Source organism: Oncorhynchus mykiss, chromosome 14 (genome assembly GCF_013265735.2).
Source record: "Oncorhynchus mykiss isolate Arlee chromosome 14, USDA_OmykA_1.1, whole genome shotgun sequence".
Taxonomy (NCBI): domain Eukaryota; kingdom Metazoa; phylum Chordata; class Actinopteri; order Salmoniformes; family Salmonidae; genus Oncorhynchus; species Oncorhynchus mykiss.
This window is the reverse complement of record NC_048578.1, coordinates 18,996,831-19,021,366: the sequence shown is the minus strand read 5'-3', so window position 1 is coordinate 19,021,366 and position 24,536 is coordinate 18,996,831. Positions and strand designations below refer to the sequence as shown.

The following is a 24,536-nucleotide window of genomic DNA, read 5'->3' as shown; positions in this document are numbered from 1 at the left end:
GAAGGTAGAAGCCTAAGTGTTATTGTTTATTAGTTTACTCCAATTGGGGGAGGGGTGGTAGGGTATGCGGAGAATAATACAGGTACAGTATATTCTAAAGAAAATGTGTATATACTGTATGTATGTATGTATGTATGTATGTATGTATGTTTTTATACATATATAAGGGTATGTGTGTATGTATGTGGATATATATATTTACCCCAAAAATATATGGGGGATTGGAAATTATGCAGACAATTACATTGATGGCAGCAACAATCTATCCGCAATATTAAAGCTGATCCACCCCTTAAAAAAAATAACAAAAAAATGTAGGCGTGATAATAATATCTATTATCATATGTATCCTGTAGTATAACAATTTGAAAAATATTTGTTTCATTTGGTTTTGGATTCAGTTAGTACAGTATGTAATGTATTCATTCATATGATCTCATGTTAGAAGTGATGTTCTCTACCCTGACAGTTGTTTTAACCATGTCTGGTGGAATGACCAAGTTCTCACCAAAGTGTTTGAAAATCACAATTCACAATTGCAATATCTGGCCAAAATATCGCAATTAAATATTTTGTCCAAATCGTGAAACCCTACGGAGGAGATATTTGGACAAGCTGTTGTGTAGTTGAGATGGATAGGATCCCCTATGGGCATCGACCTCTCCATTTTCAGAGGTGAAGGAAAACGTTTTATGGAGGCATAGATCAGAAACACTTTATACAAAGGAAAACATGCCAGTGAATCACTCACCTGATGACTAACCTTCAACTCGAGGACTAGCAAATGCCTGTGCCTTAGCTAAGTGGTATTCCAGACGTTTAGGAGAGGCTTATGGATGTGTGGGCCCGATATGTGAATGTATGTGAGTGAGTGAGTGAGTGAGTGAGTGAGTGAGTGAGTGAATGATGAGCAGCTCTGGAGGGGTGAAAGAATAGAGTGAGAGAGAGAGATAAAGGGAATGTAATTGTGGAAGGGATCCAAGCCCGGGCCCAGTGAATAGAGACATCTAATCCTCCTCCATCAATGGTCGCACAGCAGCTCACATTTACCTCTGATTATGTTTCCCACCCACGCCACGTCTCTCTGTCTTCGTTAACTCTATCTGCGCTAAGCGTGTGGAAGCCAGCTACCATCTCACCGCCTCCGAGCCTGAGTAAGTGAGAGACAGATTTGACCGCAGCAAATCCCATTCTCAGATGATATTAGCCTTGGAGATGAAGAAGAAAACTATGGCACTGCGTCTCAGTGCAAGAGGCGTCACTATAGTCCCTGGTTCGAATACAGGCTGTATCACATCGGGCCGTGATTGGGAGTCCCATAGGGCGGCGCACAATTGGCCCAGCATTGTCCGGGTTTGGCTGAGGTAGGCCGTCATTGTAAATATGACGTATGTATATATATATACAGTTGAAGTCGAAAGTTTACATACACTTAGGTTGGAGTCATTAAAACTCATTTTTTCAACAACTCCACAAATTTCTTGTTAACAAACTATAGTTTTGGCAAGTCGATTAGGACATCTACTTTGTGCACGACACAAGTAATTTTCCCAACAATTGTTTACAGACAGATTATTTATTAACTGTATCACAATTCCAGTAGGTCAGAAGTTTACATACACTAAGTTGACTGTGCCTTTAAACAGCTTGGAAAATTCCAGAAAATTATGTCATGGCTTTAGATGTTTCTGATAGGCTAATTGACATAATTTGAGTGAATTGGAGGTGTACCTGTGGATGTATTTCAAGGCCTACCTTCAAACTCAGTGCCTCTTTGCTCGACATCATGGGAAAATCAAAAGAAATCAGCCAAGACCTCAGAAATAAAATTGTAGACCTACACAAGTGTGGTTCATCCTTGGGAGCAATTTCAAATGCCTGAAGGTACCACGTTAATCTGTACAAACAATAGTACGCAAGTATAAACACAATGGGACACCGCAGCCGTCATACCGCTCAGGAAGGAGATGCGTTCTGTCTCCTAGAGATCAACGTAATTTGGTGCGAAAAGTGCAAATCAATCCCAGAACAACAGCAAATGACCTTGTGAATATGCTGGAGGAAACAGGTACAAAATTATCTATATCCACAGTAAAACGAGTCCTAAATCGACATAACCTGAAAGGCCGCTCAGCAAGGAAGAAGCCACTACTCCAAAACCACCATAAAAAAGCCAGACTACGGTTTGCAACTGCACATGGGGACAAAGCTCGTACGTTTTCGAGAAATGTTCTCTGGTCTAATGAAACAAAAATAGAACTGTTTGGGCATAATGACCATCGTTATGTTTGGAGGAAAAAGGGGGAGGCTTGCAAGCCGAAGAACACCATCCCAACCGTGAAGCACGGGGTTGGCAGCATCATGTTGTGGGGGTGCTTTGCTGCAGGAGTGACTGGTGTACTTCACAAAATAGATGGCAACATGAGGAAGGAAAAATATGGATATATTGAAGCAACATCTCAAGATATCAGTCAGGAAGTTAAAGCTTGGTCACAAATGGGTTTTCCAAATGGACAATGACCCCAAGCATACTTCCAAAGTTGTGACAAAACGGCTTCAGGACAACAAAGTCAAGGTATTGGAGTGGCCATCACAAAGCCCTGACCTCAATCCCATAGAAAATGTGTGGGCAGAGCAGAACTGAAAAAGCATGTGCGAGCAAGGAGACCTACAAACCTGACTCAGTTACACCAGCTCTGTACACTTCTGACCCACTGGGAATGTGATGAAAGAAATAAGAAATTCTCTCTACTATTATTCTGACATTTCTCATTCTTAAAATAAAGTGGTGATCCTAACTGACCTAAAACAGGGAATTTTTACTAGGATTAAATGTCAGCAATTGTGAAAAACTGAGTTTAAATGTATTTGGCTAAGTTGTATGTAAACTTCCGACTTCAACTGTATATATATATATATATATATATATATATATATATATATATATATATATATATATATATATATATATGCTACTGTATTCATGAGGTGGGTTAAACAGGGTATGCTGCCTGCAACAGACCCTGCAAGAATGTAGTAGCCAGTGGGCATCCTCAGAGGCTGGCTGGGTTGCCTGGGCTAATTCAAGTTCAAGTCTGTTCCCTTTCCTAAGAGGAAAAGACGTATGAGTGGGATTATGATACACTGTCCATCATTGCCAGACTTCACCAAATGGCGTCTCCACAGAGCTACAAAGTTTCAGTGGCATCACATAAGAACTCATCTTATACTGTACTGCACCACTAGACCACCCTTTAAGGCCTACAGGGTCTATGAAGCCTTTATTAGGCCTAGGTTTACCTTAAAACGTGTTGGTTGTTCAAAGTGGTACTGTCTAATTGATGCCAATAGAGAATGACTACACCATCTAAACTATGATCACATCTCTCCAAACACCCCCAATGTGAAGCTAATCCTCAGCCTCAGCCCCCTGGGTGTCCATGTAAAACAGAGCGATTAGCGCAGCTCTTTAATTTATTTGAGTGAACGTCGAAGCCCACGCACTGGGGCAGACAATACAACATGTACCCAATTCAGCAGCGCATGAATCATCTGGAAAGATAATCTGAAGGGAGCCTGGGTTGGTGATACACACAGAATGACGTAAACAAACACACATTTAAAATCAGTCTTTCTCATTTGAATGAACTGTAATAACCACGGGGAGTGTTCTGGCACAAAATGGATACTGAATATCACCCAACTGTGTAGATAAGATGAGTGAACCGTGTACTGATGCGCTGTGGGATCTTGGGATGCAAGGCACCACATAGACATTATATATATAATACATAGACAGTATTATATTCATCATTATGACGACTGCTGTAGGATCTTGTGTGACACTGTCTCTGAAATACCTGCACTCAAGGGAAATTAGAATGGCCAATTTCACAAAAATACATATACATTTATGTGTTAAAAATGTCCTCCCACTCCACAAGGGGCTTTATTTTGAGGGCATTTCCCTACAGTGAATTTATAATGATGAGAATGGCAAAAACGAAAATGAAACACATTCTGTGGTAGTTTTTGTAGTGCAAATGTTTATATGTAAGTGATTCCTATTCAACCGAGTATTAGTGCTGCAGAATGAAAACAAATTCAAGACAAATATGCCAGACCCCTGTGTTGGCCACCGACATAAGGGGAATATCCCAAACCTGCTATTCTCTAGCTGGTCCACCGTTGGACATAAGCATTAAACTTATTTTTCAGAATCAGATGAACATCATTGAGGAGGCAGGAAACACACACAGATGGGAAAAATGTACTTTGTTTCATCAATGTCTCAGAGAAGCGTAAAGAGGGATAGTATATGTGTGTGAGAAAGGGAAAGAGAGGGAGAGAGAGGGACATATTGTGTGTCTGTCAGAGAGAGAGAGAAAAGAAAAGAAAAGAAAAATAAAGAAAGAGCACATATGAGACAGGGAGAGAGACAGTCTGTCAAGTCAAGTCCCATCACTCGTATTTACCCATGAAGGCACTGTAACTGATGGGACCTTGGGTTACAATAAAAAAAAACGAATCAACGGCCTACAAAAGCCATCCGCACCGACAATATTCTAATATTACTCCAGCTTAAACCTTCTTACCCCGTAAGAAGGGGGGGGGGGGGCATCCATATAACAGGCTTACCGGTGGAAATGGTATACTGCATATCTGTGATGTAGGCCTACATTTCCAAGGCACTCTTCAATTCGCTCAACTCCTCCCTGCTTGTATGGTAGAGTAGAACGCAATGTGATTTTCTGGGACAGAGATGGCTTTAACAAACTTCTGCGTTCTCCCAAACAAGGCTATTTGTGAGCAAGCAGAGCCTAGTTCAGTGACGTAAGCACAACCCAATGTGTGGAGTGCAATAGAGATTGCACTCCACACTGCCCTTTCCCACCTGGACAAAAGGAACACCTACGTGAGAATGATGTTCCTAGATACAGTTCAGCGTTTAACACCATAGAGCCCTACAAACTCATCAATAAACTAAGGACGGGATTGGGGATTAAACACCTCCTTCTGCAAATGGATCCTGGACTTTCTGACGGGCCTCCCCCAGGTGGTGAGGGTAGGCAACAACACATCCGCCACGCTGACCCTTAATACGGGGCCTACTGTACTCCCTGTTCACCCACGACTGCTTGGCCGCGCGCGACTCCAACACCATCATTAAGTTTGCAGACGTCACGACGGTGGAAGGCCTGATCACCAACGACAATGAGACAGCCTACAGGGAGGAGGTCAGAGGTCAACAACCTCTCCCTCAACATCAGCAAGACAAAGGAGCTGATCGTGGACTACAGGAAACGGAGGGCTGAGCACGCCCCCATCCACAGGGATGTAGTGGAGCAGGTTGAGAGTTTCAAGTACCTCGGTGTCCACATCACTAAGGAATTATTATGGTCCACACCACCACCACAGTTGTGAAGAGGGCACGACAACGCCTTGGCAACTGCTTGGCATCCGACCGCAAGGCGCTACAGAGGGTAATGTGTACGGCCCAGTAGATGACTGGGGCCAAGCTCCCTGCCGTCCAGGACCTCTATACCAGGCAATGTCAGAGGAATGCCCTAAAAATTGTCAAAGACCCAGCCACCCATGTCATAGACTGTTCTCTCTGCTACCGCACGGCAAGCGGTCTGGAACCAACATGACCCTAAACAGCTTCTACCCCCAAGACTGCTAAATAGATAACCAATATCTACCCGGACTAACTATTTAACTATCTGCATTGACCCTTTTTGCACTAACTCTTTTGACTCACCACATATGCTCCTGCTACTGTTTATAATCTATCATGTTGCCCAGTCACTTTATCCCTACCTACAGTTGAAGTCGGAAGTTTACATCTACTTAGGTTGGAGTCATTAAAACTCGTTTTTCAACCACTTCACACATTTCTTGTTAACAAACTACAGTTTTGGCAAGTCGGTTAGGACATCTACTTTGTGCATGACACAAGCAATTTTTTCAACAATTGTTTACAGACAGATTATTTCACTTATAATTCACTATATCACAATTCCAGTGGGTCAGAAGTTTACATAAACTAAGTTGACATAAACTAAGTTGACTGCCTTTAAACAGCTTGGAAAATTCCAGAAAATGATCTCACGGTTTTAGAAGCTTCTGATAGGCTTGGCCATAATGACCATCGTTATGTTTGGAGGGAAAAGGGGGAGGCTTGTAAGCCAAACGTACACCATCCCAACCTGTGAAGCACGGGGGTGGCAGCATCATGTTGTGGGTGTGCTTTGCTGCAGGAGGGACTGGTGTACTTCACAAAATAGATGGCAACATGAGGAAACAAAATTATGTGGATATATTGAAGCAACATCTTAAGACATCCGTTACGAAGTTAAAGCTTGATCGCAAATGGGTCTTCCAAATGGACAATGACCCCAAGCATACTTCCAAAGTTGTGGCAAAATGGCTTAAGGATAACAAAGTCGGAGTGGCCATCACAAAGCCCTGACCTCAATCCTATAGAAAATTTGTGGGCAGAACTGAAAAGGCGTGTGCGAGCAAGGAGGCCTACAAACTTGACTCAGTTACACCAGCTCTGTCAGGAGGAATGAGCCAAAATTCACCCAATTTATTGTGGGAAGCTTGTGGAAGGCTACCCAAAATATTTGACCCCAGTTAAGCAATTTAAAGGCAATGCTACCAAATACTAATTGAGTGTATGTAAACTTCTGACCCACTGGCAATGTGATGAAAGAAATAAAAGCTTAAATAAATCATTCTCTCTATAAAAGCTGTCATCAAGGCAAAGGGTGACTACTGTGAAGAATCTCAACACACAGTATTACTCAGGTAATCAAATATACAAACAAACACGTACAATATGTATGGTACAGTATGCATGTTACAGTATGGTACAATGTGTTACAGTATGTATGGTACAGTATTTGTTACAGTATGTACAGTATGCATGTTACAGTATGTACAGTGTGGTACAGTATGTATGGTGCATTATGTGCTACATTATGTACAGTAAGGTACAGTATGTATGTTACAGTATGCATGTTACAGTACGTATGGTACAGTATGCATTGTACAGTATACATAAACACATCAGAATAATGACCGTGTGCAGTTTGAAAGAACATTGGAGAGACTACACACAGAAATAGGACACATGTACGAGTTGAGAAAAACACACAGTGACAGACAGACAGGCAAGATTGAAGTCAGGCACATTCTGTTTTCACCATGCAGACGCATTCTTGCATACAATAACTAAAGTATTTTCTCTCTCCTTCCCTCCCTCCCCCTCTCTTCCTTTGTCCCTTTTCCCCCAAGCTTACTGAAGGAAACAGTAAACCAAGCTGGGTCTTTTGCATTTCTTTCTCCTAAGGACACATTTCATCCACATAGCTCATCAAATGGCATCTTGCTGGGGCTTTGGTGATCAAGGAACTGTTTTCCTTCATATTTTCTCCACTCCATTGATTTTAGTGTTCCCCCAGAGGCAGTGTCATAGACAACATTTTCATTATTACTCCTTCTTTATATCCTTATTAAGAATAATCATTATGATCAACTGTGGTGGGCGGAAGGAAGGGTAACAGGCCACAGAGAACAGAGCTTGATGGTAGAGTTCATTTTAGGAAGAAAAGAGGAATGGTTTCAGTCTATTTTTTTTTGTGTGGGGATATGACCTCCTGCTTGGTTTGCTACATGATTCACTCAAAGCACTTACGTAAAATCAAAAGGAAGTCTGGGATATTAAGATTGCCATGTAATTGGAATTGTTCTTTCAACTACAGCATTGTTATGGCATTATAACATAATTCTGTAATATGCAACTAAAAGGCAGAGCAATCGAGTTAAATCGAGTTTACACATGGCAATGTGGAACGCTTTCATTTAATGGATCCAGACATAAGATGTGATACAGAACTGGGTGAAAGACCATCAAATTTGTCAAACTAACATGAAAGCTCTTTGTTACACTACACGACCACACATGGTTCTGTCGGGATTGGACCCACAGTACAGTACAGTCAAAGGATTAGGCCTGGGCCTACTGCAAGATTTGGAGCGTCACACATTCCAAGTTTAGCCTAGTTTTTAGGATTTCCATTAGGGCTGGGCGATATTGCCTAAAAATGTTCTGTCGAAATAATCTTTGTTGTACAATTAAAGGTCAAGTACACTGCATTTCAAACAGTCAGCAATAATCAAATGATTTCAGGGTTTACGAAATTATACACTGCTCAAAAAAATAAAGGGAACACTAAAATAACACATCCTAGATCTGAATTAATGAAATATTCTTATTAAATACTTTTTTCTTTACATAGTTGAATGTGCTGACAACAAAATCACACAAAAATGATCAATGGAAATCAAATGTATCAACCCATGGAGGTCTGGATTTGGAGTCACACTCAAAATTAAAGTGGAAAACCACACTACAGGCTGATCCAACTTTGATGTAATGTCCTTAAAACAAGTTAAAATGAGGCTCAGTAGTGTGTATGGCCTCCACGTGCCTGTATGACCTCCCTACAATGCCTGGGCATGCTCCTGATGAGGTGGCGGATGGTCTCCTGAGGGATCTCCTCCCAGACCTGGACTAAAGCATCCGCCAACTCCTGGACAGTCTGTGGTGCAACGTGACGTTGGTGGATGGAGCGAGACATGATGTCCCAAATGTGCTCAAGAGGAAAGCATCAATGCCTTCCTCTTGCAGGAACTGTTGACACACTCCAGCCACATGAGGTCTAGCATTGTCTTGCATTAGGAGGAACCCAGGGCCAACCGCACCAGCATATGGTCTCACAAGGGGTCTGAGGATCTCATCTCGGTACCTAATGGCAGTCAGGCTACCTCTGGTGAGCACATGGAGGGCTGTGCGGTCCCCCAAAGAAATGCCACCCCACACCATGACTGACCCACCGCCAAACTGGTCATGCTGGAGGATGTTGCAGGCAGCAGAACGTTCTCCACGGCATCTCCAGACTCTGTCACGTCTGTCACGTGTGCTCAGTGTGAACCTGCTTTCATCTGTGAAGAGCACAGGGCGCCAGTGGCGAATTTGCCAATCTTGGTGTTCTCTGGCAAATGCCAAACGTCCTGCACGGTGTTGGGCTGTAAGCACAACCCCCACCTGTGGACGTCGGGCCCTCATACCACCCTCATGGAGTCTGTTTCTGACCATTTGAGCAGACACATGCACTTTTGTGGCCTGCTGGAGGTCATTTTGCAGGGCTCTGGCGGTGCTCCTCCTTGCACAAAGGCGGAGGAAGCGGTCCTGCTGCTGGGTTATTGCCCTCCTACGGCCTCCTCCACGTCTCCTAATGTACTGGCCTGTCTCCTGGTAGCGCCTCCATGCTCTGGACACTACGCCGACAGACACAGCAAACCTTCTTGCCACAGCTCGCATTGATGTGCCATCCTGGATGAGCTGCACTACCTGAGCCACTTGTGTGGGTTGTAGACTCCGTCTCATGCTACCACTAGAGTGAAAGAACCGCCAGCATTCAAAAGTGACCAAAACATCAGCCAGGAAGCATAGGAACTGAGAAGTGGTCTGTGGTCACCACCTGCAGAACCACTCCTTTATTGGGGGTGTCTTGCTAATTGCTTATAATGTCCACCTGTTGTCTATTCCATTTGCACAACAACATGTGACATTTATTGTCAATCAGTGTTGCTTCCTAAGTGGACAGTTTGATTTCACAGAAGTGTGATTGACTTGGAGTTACATTGTGTTGTTTAAGTGTTCCCTTTATTTTTTTGAGCAGTGTACTTAGGCTAAATAAGCCTTCCACAACCATAAGACCCACTAATAATTTAATGATTTGATAAAAACCTGTTTTTTTTGCATTAGAGTTAACTGATCTGGCTTTCAAGTCTGTCTATTAAAATGACATTTTTGTTACAAATTTAACCTGAACCATGCATAATGCACATTCACTAATAATGACTAACTTCTTCTAGCAGGCATTATAGAAAATGAACACGTCTCATAAACAAACTGTCAACACAATCCCACGTGCTAGTGAGTATCCAGCTAATCTTTAGAGGATCTATTTGCTAGCTGACAGTTGAATTGTTATGAACACACCATTTTGTCTATCTCTAACCGTTTGAATAGCATGCTAGCCTGTCCACTTTGTTCAGGTGTTGAAATCAAGTGGCCTACCTTATTTCTCTGAATGAGTTGCCAGTTCTTATATAATTGTGTTTCATGCTCATTGCACATTTATCAACACAGACTAGACAGCTAGTATAACAGTCTTTGGATAAAATGCTGCTAGCAATATGTGCTACCGCAATGCTGCGCACCACAAACTGAGCAATACTTTTTCAGGAGCTAACACCAGTGTCATGGCGACAATGACGAACAGTCAACTCTAACTACAGAGGGTGGGGGCCTATTGATCAGAGGAGGCAAGCTAAATCTACCCCACTCTGCCAATAAGACAGACAGAGCTGTGTCATCATGTGTTGCTTGCTGTCAGGAGCACAGGTCTTAAACATGCGGCACAGGGGCAATTTTATCTGATTTAAAGTGTACCTTACTTGTGGTGCCATCAATAGGCTAACCTTCTAGATTATTTGACATTTCATGTCAGGAAAAAAAATGTTAAAAATGCAGAGAAATACTGCACTCAGTGTCCGTGTGAAAAACTCCTTGATGAGCTAAGGATAGTTAGGCTGGGCCCTTAACCAATCAGCATTAAGATTGGTTTTCGAAAGACATATCCCTGACATCAACCAATCCCTGTCCTCAAGAGCTAAATGACCTGCTCTTAACCTCACCCCTGCATTGTGACATGCCCTTAACCTTGTCCCTGCATTGTGACATGCTCTTAACCTTGTCCCTGCATTGTGACATGCTCTTAACCTTGTCCCTGCATTGTGACATGCTCTTAACCTTGTCCCTGCATTGTGACATGCTCTTAACCTTTCCCCTTGCACTGTGACATGCTCTTAACCTCGTCCCTGAATTGTGACATGCTCTTAACCTTGTCCCTGCACTGTGACATGCTCTTAACCTCGTCCCTGCTCTTAACCTCGTCCCTGCATTGTGACATGCTCTTAACCTTGTCCCTGCACTGTGACATGCTCTTAACCTTGTCCCTGCACTGTGACATGCTCTTAACCTCGCCCCTGCACTGTGACATGCTCTTAACCTTGTCCCTGCATTGTGACATGCTCTTAACCTTGTCCCTGCATTGTGACATGCTCTTAACCTCGCCCCTGCACTGTGACATGCTCTTAACCTTGTCCCTGCATTGTGACATGCTCTTAACCTTGTCCCTGCACTGTGACATGCTCTTAACCTTGTCGCTGCACTATGACATGCTCTTAACCTTGTCCCTGCATTGTGACATGCTCTTAACCTCGTCTCTGCATTGTGACATGCTCTTAACCTTGTCCCTGCATTGTGACATGCTCTTAACCTTGCCCCTGTACTGTGACATGCTCTTAACCTTATCCCTGCACTGTGACATGAACTTAACCTCACCCCTGCACTGTGAAACAGTCCGTCTGTGATCAATTTAACTTTGCTCTCTCTCAAATGTAGTAAGGCTAAAAGCATAGTCTAAAACAGCATGAGTGGCACTGAAGCTGTTGCCACGCAGAGTGGGTAGTCCGAGTAGTCATCTCTGGCTTTGGCAGGCTGACCCTTAATGTAGCACATCTGCAATTACAACTCACCATGTCCCCAGTGCCAGCTCCCAGTAGGCACGGTTGCGCCCACCCATGAAGCAGAACTAAACGACGGAGAGGATACATGGCATGCCATCCATTCACCAGAAGAGCGGCAAGCTCGCCTGCTCAGCTTCCAAGGCCTGATCCATATGACGTGCCCGAGCAAGACATAGCCCCAACAGTCTCTTCATGATGTGTCAGCTCTCTCTATTTCTCTCTCCAACACGCTATCTATTTCATTCTTTGTCACTCTTCTTCTTTCGCTGCTTCTCTTCATCTTTAAATTTCTCTTCCTCTTTTATCTCTATGCACAGTTAGGTCCATAAATATTGGGACATTGACCAAGTTATTATTATTTTAGCTGTATATCACAGCATATTGAAATTAAATAATGAATATGAGCTCAAAGTGCAGACTTTCAGCTTTAATTTGAGGGTATTTACATCTAAATCATAAGAACGGGGTAGGAATTACAACATGTTTTATATGTGGTCCCCCCCTTTGAACAATTGGCTGCTCAGCTGTTCCATGGCCAGGTGTGTGTTATTCCCTCATTCATTAATTTACAAGTAAGCAGATAAAAGGTCTAGAGTTGATTTCAAGTGTGGCATTTTCATTTGGAATCTGTTGCTGTTAACCCTCAATATGAAGTCTGAAGAGCTGTCACTGCCAGTGATGCAAGCCATCATTAGGCTGAAAAATCAAAACAAACCCATCAGAGAGATAACAAAAACATTATGTGTGGCCAAATCAACTATTTGGTACATTCTTAAAAAGAAAGAACACACTGGTGAGCTCAGGAACACCAAAAGGCCTGGATGACCACAGAAAACCACTGTGGTGCATGACAGAATAATTTTTTCCCTGGTGAAGAAAAACCCCTTCACAACAGTTGGCCAGATCAAGAACACCCTCCAGGAGGTAGGCGTATCTGTGTCCGAGTCAAGAATCAAGAGAAGACTTCACCAGAGTAAATGTAGAGAATTTACCACAAGATGTAAACCATTGGTAAGACTCAAAAACAGGAAGACCAGATTAGAGTTAGCCAAAAAACATCTAAAAAAGCCTGTACAGTTCTGGAACAACATTTGATGGACAGATGAGACAACTTGTACAAGAATGATGGGAAGAGAAGAGTATGGGAAAGGGAAGAAACTGCTCATGTTCCAAAGCATATCACCTAATCTGTAAAGCATGGTAGAGGTAGTGTTATGGAGTGGGTATCTATGTATTTAATGTATGATTATATTAGTTTGACCAATCACTTTTGAGTCCCTAAAATTGAGGGGCTATATAAAAAAAAATGTAATTCCTACAATTCCTATACAATACTATTGACAAATCCCTTAAATTAAAGATCAAAGTCTACATTTAAAGCATATCTTGATTGTTTCCTTTCAAATCCATTGTGGTGGTGTACAGAGCCAAAATGATGCAAATTGTGTCACTGTCCAAATACTTATGGACCTGACTGCATGTCAGTGTTTTCCATTAGTGCCAGCTGGTTATAGCTGGTTACAGATTTTCAACCGGATACTTTTCCCACTTCATATTAACTAGGCTACCTTTAATTTAAAAGTTTCAATTCGCTAGTCCGTCGAGCCCTCTCCTGCTAGAATGAACAATATGCATCTTCTAGTGATCTATTGATAGGACAGGCGCCGGTCAGTCACAAAACCAGCGATGACGGGGAAACGCAGTTCGCTGTCTGTCCCGCCTCCCAGCACAATATTTGTGCACTGTGGTTGGTTGCAGTCGCATTTCTCTACACATGACGCTTGTGAATTTGCATGTCCCATGTAATGGAAGAGGTAACAATGAATCAAAATCCACTTAGCCTAATTATTTTTTTGCACGTTTCACATAGTCACCCATGCAGAGTTGTGGCCCATAGGCTATTTACTGTGCTTTGATTGACAACTAAAGAGCAAGCGTTGACTAGTTTATAAAAGGTGTCGAACTTACTGAATAAAGTCGATCTCCTATATCTCTTTTCCATTCATAAATCATGCCACATAGTTATATGTTCATGGTATCACATTGGGACAAGTAAACCAAAGGATTTCCCAGGTTTCCTTTCCTAGAATGTCAGGGCTTGCCAGACTCTGGGTAGACACTAGTTACCACAGCAACAAAGTCAGAAACCCCACCCATTTCTACAATTTCTTAAGATGCGATTTTAAACCTAACCTTAACCACACAGCTAACCTTATGCCTAAACTTAACCTTCAATTAAGACCAAAAAGCACGTTTGCGTTTCCATGGATTTGTTTCGGTATAGTCAATTTCAACTTTGTGGCTGTGCTATCTGGTGGAAACCGAAACAGTCACGCTAAAGTGAGTGACTCTGGTCTCATCAGTCAGTGTAGCCTACCGAATCACATTGTGAGAGAGTCCCTAAACGTGGTCTCCTGATGAGGTTTAAGCACTGTTGTGGACTTAGATTTAGAGCATCCCAATTTTGTATTTTTTTTTTTTATCAAAAAGTGTGATTTTGAGACTGAAAACCTAAAAAAAAAAAAAAAAAAAGGACACCTGGAAAAGCTCAACGGAGAAAATTGAATTTGGGGGGGAAAAACTAACAAATCAGGCAAAAATAATGACCCAACGAAAGATATTTTATTAATAATTTATCAAATCTGAAATTTTTTTTTGTCAAATCTGAACGATATAATACTTAAGACTGATATAGCCCTTGTATTAGTGAACCTTTAAATGTATTTTTTCAAGATAATGTGGGCTATTTACTTCATTTGGTCTGTTTTTATCAAATACATAATTTGAAGAACAAACATCATTGTGGCAATTCATATCTTGCAGTGAAACTGCAAATAAGACTAATATCAAGAGAAGATGGTTTAAATGTTCTCTTAGTCTGGTCACATAGGCCTAGATGATATCCAGAACAACTAACAATACACTGATTTCATACATTTTCAGTCATTTAAATTGGAAAGTCATGTTTTTCCAATCTGGGTAAACGCAATAAAGTATTCAATAATTTTGCTATGTATTCCAGATGAAATCAAGGCATTAGAACGTACCAGAGGCCGCCAAAATAGAGCTCCTTCAGCAAAACATTTTGAATCCTCCAGGGGCACCTGGCTGGGTACTTTTTCTATTTGGCTGGCTACTCTATGAGAAAACCACTGCTATGTTTATTTTCCTGTCTGGTTCTTTGACTGTTTCACTTCTTATTATTATGTGGATTTCCTGCCTTTTTACTGTGTTTTTTTTATGTGTGGTTCTCTCTCGGTCTTTCCATCACACTCCATTTCTAAACTCTTTGGCAGATTGAATTTATGCAGATTGAAGCGCTGGTGTCATTAGAGCATTACCTGAAAGCCTCAAAGTCCCAGGACATCGTAATGCCATATCTCTTATCATCTGTTCCATTCTCATGTTGCTATTATGCCAACCTGGCATTTGGTATGGCAAGATTCAATTAATGAGATACAGCTTGCCTCTTGGATCAGAATTTCAGGAAATATCTTTTTTTATGTACTTGAATCAATTTGTGCCACTCCTGTTGAAGAGCATCCCCTTACATGCAGATTTTCTGGCAAATTCAATGGTCATTCACTTTACAGAGAAAAAGGTTTTACGTAACACATATTGTGGGGGCAATTAGGAGTCTTTCAGCACTGTGCACTCTCCGAGTTCAGCTCTTTGTCTTGCAGCTTGGACCAAATCCCATCCAAGGCTGTGTGAAAGAAAGTAGCTCCACTAAAAATAAGCATTTCATTCAGTACTAGCATTTTGGCTGCCTTCCCCTTGGGGGAATCGAGTACCTGCAGGGGTTCCGTCTTATATTCTTTAATACCACACTGATGTGGAACACTATGCAAAGCTTTTTTTTCTGGATGGTTCAAATACAACCGTCACAAGGGGAGGGACATGAGCCTGTACCTCAGACTTAATCTTGGATTCTCCAGCGTTGACTTAAAGTCGAGGAGAAATTCATGTGTAGGCCTAGTTAGGTATAAACTGCATTGAAGAGAAGTGTTCTGCCTTCAAACTGCTTTGAAAAGTGGAGAACCGTGCCAATGAATTGTGTCTGCAAAAAGGAGTGAATTTTGATTCCAGTGTTATTTCTGAAAGTGAGGAGGTGGTTTACTCAACCTCCATCTGATCTTTGAGTGCCATTGCATTTGAATGGGAGGAGTGAGAGTTGATTTCAGGCAATATTGTAAATCATCCATATCAGATGTTGGCAGACTGAGCTTCTGAATATATGCTATATTTTTGCGGGCCTCAAGACATAGTTAAAAAGCCTGTCAGAATAGCATCGCTCTTTCCTTTAGTGCCACTATGGGGTGGCAGGTAGCCTAGTGGTTAGAGCGTTGGACTAGCAACTGAAAAGTTGCAAGATCAAATCCCCGCGCTGACAAGGTAAAAAACTGTTGTTCTGCCTCTGAACAAGGCAGTGTTCCTAGGCTGTCATTGAAAATAAGAATTTGTTCTTAACTGACTTGCCTAGTTAAATAAATAGCTACCAAGGGACTGGTTTGTGTTGTAGGCTATCCTATAAGCATTAGGATAGCTTATAGGATAGCCTACAACACAAACCAGTCCCTTGGTAGCTATTTATTTAACTAGGCAAGTCAGTTAAGAACAAATTCTTATTTTCAATGACAGCCTAGGAACACTGCCTTGTTCAGAGGCAGAACAACAGTTTTTTACCTTGTCAGCGCGGGGATTTGATCTTGCAACTTTTCAGTTGCTAGTCCAACGCTCTAACCACTAGGCTACCTGCCACCCCATAGTGGCACTAAAGGAAAGAGCGATGGTGGGGGTTTTGGCATTTGTGACCCGATTCAGGAAACTAGGCACATGTCGCAAGTCACGACTTCACAGGAGAGCAGTTTGAACATAAAAAAATATGTTTTATCAAAATCCATTTTTGTCCAGAAATGACTTCTTGAACATGTGAACTTTCATGTACATTAATAACAAACATGCATTCCATCTGTAAATACAAATAAAATTGTTAAATTATAAGCCTTGTTGGTTAAGCCGCCACATAAAAAAGACAGCAACCTTCCCACTAGCCATGATTGTCTGAGACGAGTGGGCTGGACATGCCGAGAGATGAGTTTGGATTGGTCTACCATTTAGAAGGCTTTTGTCTATTTGAGCTGGTCAGTCTGTGTTGGTAATCAAGGTGAACGCGGCGTTTTTTTAATGTAGCTGCTTAAGTGTTCTCTCCGCTCTCTGGAGGATCAAGTTTTGAAATCAGTGGAATTAGAGTATGATAGCTAAAGAGATGGGAAAACACCTGTGTCTGGATTACGTCTTCAAACTAAGGGCATTTGTGGCATGGATCCGTGACAGGGAGACGCGTCCACCATGCATGATGATGTATACGGGCAAAATAGTCTAGCTAGTTACATTTTCAGATATTTCACGTTTCTAATTTTGACAGAAAGTGGTTTCATTTCAAGCTAAAGTGTACTGTCAGCTGGCTGGCTCCCTAGCTAACGCTAGGTGGCGTGACGTGATGTGTGTGATCTTACATGTTGTTTACCTAGCTAGGTTAATTGTTTACCTAGGTAACTAGCTACATGTCTTAAGCTTAAGTGTACAACACCTGTTGAATATGGCCGGTCAAGTGTGCGCTCTGAACGCAAGATGGGGGGGGGGGCTAAAGCTTAAGAGAGTGTGAATGAAGCTGAATGGGTGTAGACAAACAGGAGCTCTCTCACCGAAACACTAAAATGTAATTTTCTCAAAAGTGAGTTTACAAGTTTGTAAACATTCAAAGCAGAATTGCTTTCCCATTGTTCCTCAAAGACAGTGCATGATATCCAATTTTGTAGCTCTGAGTCTCTACTTTTATCCAATGTAAAAAACAGAAATTCAAATTTTGCTACATAAGACCGAATCCAGGTGGTGAGTCCCATTTGCTTTGTACAGTAGGAAGAAAATAACTCCTGCTTGGCTATTAGTGATGGTCTGCGACTCCATGTCCTCATTTCAATCCATTTATGTTCGATACTCCATTACAAATAAATGCCCTCTCTGCTGTACACACATAAAGCAAGAAGCTCATAAAAACAAAACACTAACAGCTCAAAAGAAGTAGACTCAATGTAATGGGTCACCATTTATAATAGGTGTTCCAGTTGTGTCCCATCCAGAGCACCTTTAGTTGAGTTGACTTTAAATACCGCGTGGGAAGACAAGCCAAAGTAGTCACAAATCAACATGACCAGATTTAGGCCTAAATCATCCGAAAGGAAAGTAATAACTCCAAGCACCTGTCCCAGCCTTTGTTGGTGTGTGAATGACTAGTTTCCTCACACTATCCGATTCTATGATTATCTATCATTGTCTTCTTGAAGTTATTTAGTCAATTGGTTTGGCAGTATATCAGGACCACAGTGAAAACTATTGTGTTATTTTGATATCAACAATGTAGTCATACCTGCTCCTACACAATGGAGTGGCAATAGCTAGACTGAAACACTAACTGCACATAATGATAGGCTCTGAATGACAGACAATGTCAGAATAATGGAGATCTATTTGTGCTCATATTACATAATATGTACAGTTTGAGCCCAATGGACAGAATGTCCACGTTAGTCACTTTGTCAGCCTGTTTCAAGACGTGGCCTTATAGACTACTTCAGATGGCATAAAAGTACATTAAGTCTATAAACAAAGCATCATGTAAATCATAAAATATATACATGAAATGACTCAATAGGGTGCAGGAGAATACATAGGCCTACTAAGCTATGTGACAGAGTGGCACATTGCCACAGGCGTTCAGCTGGCATTATGTTAGGCTATGCCCATGGCTGTCTTGGAGCATTACCACACCACGGGCACCACAGTCACCACAGTGACATGACTGTTTGTGACAGGCATAGATACACACCAGACAAACAGCTCCATACATCCAGCCCACTCACATCTTGACTTCCTGTTACAGTAACAGTAAGCAGAGCTATAGATACAGATATTCCTACATGTAATGGGGTGATATGCAAGTGACAGATGTTTTGAATGCAACCCACTCACAAAGGAGCGTTATCTGAATGTGAAGAGCAACAGACTGACATGGACAGGATGTACCATAGTAGGACTTTGATGTACAGTACTCAGGAAGTAGGCTATAATCGCCATTTCATACCCACAATGCAATGCAACTGGGAAAAGGGGGCATGTTGTTTTCAGTCAGTAAATAAAGAGAAAATAGTGACGGACAAAGATGCACGCTCCAGCTCCATATGGATGGATGAGTCATAGGCTCATATTTGTAGCTTCCTGCATAGGCTACGTCTCACTCAACAGTGTCTTATAGAATACTGTTAGTACACTTAGTAAACAGTACGTACTGTAGCAGGGCCATTCAGACACAACCATGATGTCCTGAGAGGATCCGGCAGAGCCAAGGGAGGGGATCTTTGTGAGGAGAAAACCACAGATGATGCCCATTTACAACGCCATCTGTGACCAATCTCTGGCCCTCTAAATTCCCCATCATCCCACAGCTGCCGTTCACATTCACAAAAACATAACTGCCATTTCAGACACAGTACACTGCAGAAGCATGACATACTGTTTGTAGTGTAGCGTATCATGTGTGAAGTAGGATTAGGCCCTGCTATCACCTAGGCCTATACCAAGAGAGCTAAAGAGGATATTAGTGTTTAAACCCATTATCTGTTATGGTTTAAAAACCAGGCTCCTCTTCCCTAGTACGCCATAAGGCCAGGGGCTACTGATATGTAACACTTTCTCCTTCCATGGGTTAAACCAAAAATCCATCATGTCAACGGAAACAATGTATAGAGACACTCAATACTGGGATTGAAAGGTGCTGCTTCTCTCAGCGAAGCACCTCCAGCACAGTGGAAATATGGTTTGCTAAAACCGCTAAAATGCAGTAATTGCCTCCAAACTCTGTCTCAGTTCACACTTCATATGCAGGGCAAAAAGAAGGAAATCAAAAATACATTGGCTACCATGCCTGGCAGTGTGTGTGTTTCCCTGGCAACTGTTCCCTAGCCTTAACTAATGCCTGTTTCTCGCCAAAGCACTGTGTCCATGGAGTCAATATTACACCTGTCATAGCTACTTCGGGGAGAGGGTATTGCAAGCAGGCGTGGCGAATTGAGCCGTTGATGAGAAAACTTTCTATTTGTCACAGAGCACTTTTCAACTGGAATTTGCATGGCTGTAGTTATTATAATCCCTCTAGCCTCACACCAACAGATTCGGGGTGACAGCAGGAACTGCATAAAAAAATCTTGTCTCAAGTGTAGGGTGACTTATGTTACATAACAGTACTATTACCATAAGTCAAATGGTTTGAAATGACAGCAAATGGAGGGACAACAAAAATTTGTCATTTGCTTTACTGGTTCTATTGCTGTGTGACTATGTGTGGGTGATGTGCATGTGTTTGGCCATGTGTCAGATAGCCTAGCGCTTGGTTGCATGAGTGGGTGGGAGTGATAGACAACTTGACAACTGTTGCTATATTGCTAATAACAGCTCTTACAGGTTGGCGGGCAGTAAAGAAAAGCTGTCATTAACAACTGAATGATAACATCTTGCAGTTTAGCAGTGTGATGTAGGCAATTCCATAAATCCTAACAAAATGATGGATGTTTTGGAAATTCCACCTTATCGTCTCTTGCAGTTGTCACAGCACCAGTTGGCGATGGGGGAAAAAAATACTTCGTTTTTTTTATTGTCACATACTGTACACCGGATAAGTGCAGTGAATTGTTTTGTTTTACAGGGTCAGCCACAGCAGTACGGCACCCCTGGAGCAAATTTGGGCTAAGTGCCTTGCTCAAGGGCACAGTTTTTCACTTTGTCGGCTCGGGTATTCAAACCAGAAACCTTTCAGTTACTGGCCCAACACTCTAACCGCTAGACTACCTGCCGTACTGTGTAACTGTCATACCCTGATCTGTTTCACCTGTCTTTGTGCTTGTCTCCACCCCACTCCAGGTGTTGCCCATATTCCCCATTATCCTCTGTGTATTTATACATGTGTTCTCTGTTGGTCTGTTGCCAGTTCATTTTGTTCGGGAAACATACCAGTGTTTTGTTCCCCTGCTCCTGCCTGTTTCTTGCCCCTGTTTTCTAGTCCTACCCGGTTTTGACCTTTCTGCCTTCCCTGAATCTGCCTGCAGTTCTGTACCTTACTGGATTATTGACCCCTGCCTGGCCTGACCCTGAGACTGCCTGCCGTTTTGGACCACTTGCACCCTCTCTGGATTATTGACCCCTGCCTGGCCTGACCCTGAGACTGCCTGCCGTTATGGACCCCTTGCACCCTCTCTGGATTATTGACCCCTGCCTGGCCTGACCCTGAGACTGCCTGCCGTTTTGGACCCCTTGCACCCTCTCTGGATTATTGACCCCTGCCTGGCCTGACTGAGACTGCCTGCCATTTTGGACCCCTTGCACCCTCTCTGGATTATTGACCCCTGCCTGGCCTGACCCTGAGACTGCCTGCTGTTTTGGACCCCTTGCACCCTCTCTGGATTATTGACCCCTGCCTGGCCTGACCCTGAGACTGCCTGCCATTTTGGACCCCTTGCACCCTCTCTGGATTATTGACCCCTGCCGGCCTTTGACCTGTCGTTTGCCTGCCCGTTTTAGATATAAATGTTTGTTTCTTCGACACTGTCTGCATCTGGGTCTTACCTAAAAACGTGATAGTAACCAAGAGAAGACTGTCACAGATATTAGGGTTTACTCTAATGTGCTAGGGAGGAGGACACCCCCTAACCACACCTTTGCCAGTGCAAGAAAATGTTTCCCTTACCATTACTAAGACTTGGTGGGCTCCCCTACCAGTAGTTTCTGTTGGCTCCCACCTGAACTATTTGGCCTTCAAATGGGATATTTGGCCTTCGAATGGGATATTTTGGAAGTTTTACAGCCCTGATTGTTGATTTCGGAGCCCTGGCGCACCACCAAGAAATTAATAGAGGAAAACAGGGGTACAATAGATTTTATATGGCATTAACAAATCAGTTTTGGTCCAATACATTTCTCTCTGAAAATTGCACAATGCCACACTAAGTTTGATATTTTATGGAAGTCAAAACAGTGTTACAGGGAAGCATAGGGTCTGGTACACTGTGTAGCCCTGAAAGTTCCACAGGGTTTTTCCATAACAGCCTGTCCCCTCTAATCAAAATAGGCCTGACAAGATTGCTGGATTATCATGCTAAATCTCCATGCGTGCATTATATTGTCCCAATTAAATTGACGAACACGTGGCTATACAGTCGAGGCTATTCGGTTTCCCAGAATTAAAAAAAAGTTAAACATAAGATGAATTTGAAAAAATTATGGAACCCCCTATAGTAATATGTCTGGATGTCTAAAATGTATTTAGTTAATTGGTCACGCACACAGTCTAATTCATGGTCATATAATTAATTTGGGTGTTCAATTTAACATTCATAGAACCTTTTTAATGCACTGTCCAGAAGAAGCCAGATTTTACATTGCAAACCTCATTATCTCTAACATGGGATTTCAACTTTCCTTAAAGATTTCTAGGTATTACTGCACTGTTGGAGCTAGAAACAAGAATTTCACTGCACCTGCAAATCTGTGTAAACGACTAATACACTCATTTGAGATGTGTAATAGAACCCAACAGTTCAATTATATCCAATGAACACATTGAACATCTATTCTATTGAGTAAGTGAGTTTGAGCTATATCAATTAGTGACTGACAATCCTGTAAACTAAAAGCACAGCAACATATGGCATTCCAGATTATGGGATTACCTAATTAAATCTGTGATACAGGGAGCCACTCCTAACCTCCAGATTTACCAATTGATTATGAACACAGATATGGGGTAGTCTTGTCTACTAACCACCCAATACTCACTTTAAAGACATCTTATTTGAGTATATGGAAAGTTAGTCCTAATGCATTCAAATTTCATTGGACAAATGGACCACCTCCCAACCTAATTTACTGCGTTTTCTGGTGCATTGGGTGCTCAAACTATTTAATGACCAGTGACCACATGATGCACACAGTCACCAAGAGGTCAGTAACATTTTAATTATGTTGACACAGGCTCTGGGCAGTACACTATAGACAATATACTGCCTTCAAGTAGACTGTCTGTTGTGGACGCATACTGTACATGCATGAATGAATGTAAGGCACAAGATAAATATTATGCAAATAAAGAGTTTTCAGGATTTGATGGGCATGTTTTGCATAAACCAGTGACATTCACAGCAGCCAAATACATCAAGTGTTTCGTGGCATGATTTGAAAATCTCATCCAGAATAGTTTATTTTGCCATTGCCAAACATTACAAACGACACATGACAGTGTTGACGCTAAACGAGGAAACGCTATTACGAAATCTTAAGGGACAGCTCAATGGGCATCAAAACAACATTGCACTATCGATGCCTTACCTCCAGGGAAAGGGTTGGGCTGCACGACGTATAGAAAAGCGTGCACCATGTGGAACAGTATCCCTATTACTCCAGGTTCGTAATAGGCGAGGGTTTTGTAAACTCCCTGGGGCACATAGCCAAAATCCAACTTTCCCGACGGTGGTTGATTTCGGGGCTCCGGCTCCGTTGCTTCTTGCTGGAGTTCACTGGATGTTAATAGTCCCCAAAAGAGGAGAAGGAGCCCGGTTTTCCACATCGTGTCAAGACACTCTAACCTTAATGTACGGGGTTAAAACAGATCAAAGGGAGAGATAGTCTACAATGGAGATGGTGCAGAAATTTCGCTAACGTTAGGTCCGTATCTCTAGAGGTGGAAATAAAATGGGATGGGGAGGGCAGTGGGACTGCAGGTTAAGTCCTTCTGTCCGGGGAAGATTTCGTGATTATCATCGTTTCCACCGTCAGTGGTTCCTCATACCGCTCGGATCGAACCGCTCCGTTCCCCTCCGAAATGAGACCAACTGACAAGTTGGCTCGCGCATCTGTGCGGGAGAGCTGCTGGAACGGTTGGCTGCCTGCTGCTATCTGGGATCCTTTGGACGTCCTTACCCAAACCATACCCCTAACCTAACCCTAACCATTGTCTTAACCATCTTAAATGTCAACTTCAATCAGTTAAGGGACGTCCCAAGGATGCCATATAGCACATATAGCGTGTAAGCGCGCGCATTCGGTCTACTGACTGTGGGAGCCCCGGGAAACAGTTGGTCCAATGGGAAGCGCTCCGCCTGTCGGGGGAAGGAGGACTGGAAGATTCTCGTTGAAAAGATGGAACATGACCTTTCATTTGTTTTGAGATGTAGCCTAGTATGATGTAGGCTCTCTTTAATTCCTTTAGCTGGTTACCCTAATACTCTTAAAGAATACATTTTTAGAACAGTTTAATTGCACCAAATGAATGCATAATCTCCAACAACCATGGAATATGTATTAAGATTTAAAAAATATGAATAGACTATTTTTGACTGTATAGCCTACCAATGTAGCCTACCCATGGACCAATGTCCTAACCTACACCCAAAGGGTCCACTTTCAGATAAACAGATGCCAAACTGTCTTGAACCCCCCCCCCACCACCACCTCTCTGCCCCCACATCACAGGTGTTCAATGACTTCCCAAACTCTGACCCTGCCCCCACCTCTCCACCCCTAGAGGGTAGACACAAGATACTTTGACACCACAGCCCACAGATCTAGAAGCACTGTGATTGGTGGAGCAGAACCCAGGTAGGCTCACACCCAGCGTCCCCATGCACAATGTGGTCCTTGTTGATGTCCCAGAACGCGGCAGGGCCCCTCTGGATAGGCTCCATGTGGGCAGGGCTTTGATCAGGGCTACAGGACTCCATACTTCAGTGCATTCACAACACTCATTAGATCCGCACTGAGAG

General features: G+C 42.5%; 1 protein-coding gene across 11 annotated transcripts in view; it reads right to left on the bottom strand.

The window, feature by feature from the left end:
• LOC110488945 (prominin-1-A) overlaps window positions 1–24,071 on the bottom strand; it is a 112,831-nt gene extending 88,760 nt beyond the window's left edge. For 3 of the 11 annotated variants that reach the window (XM_036943098.1, XM_036943099.1, XM_036943094.1), the window contains exon 1: window positions 23,104–24,064. In XM_036943098.1, the coding sequence (XP_036798993.1) occupies window positions 23,104–23,341 (238 nt within the window). In that variant the 5' untranslated portion in view covers window positions 23,342–24,064. Of the gene's footprint in view, window positions 1–23,103 lie in introns of all 11 variants that reach the window. The other 8 variants (XM_036943101.1, XM_036943092.1, XM_036943095.1 and 5 more) reach the window with 8 other exon arrangements.
• Window positions 24,072–24,536: the final 465 nt, after the last annotated feature.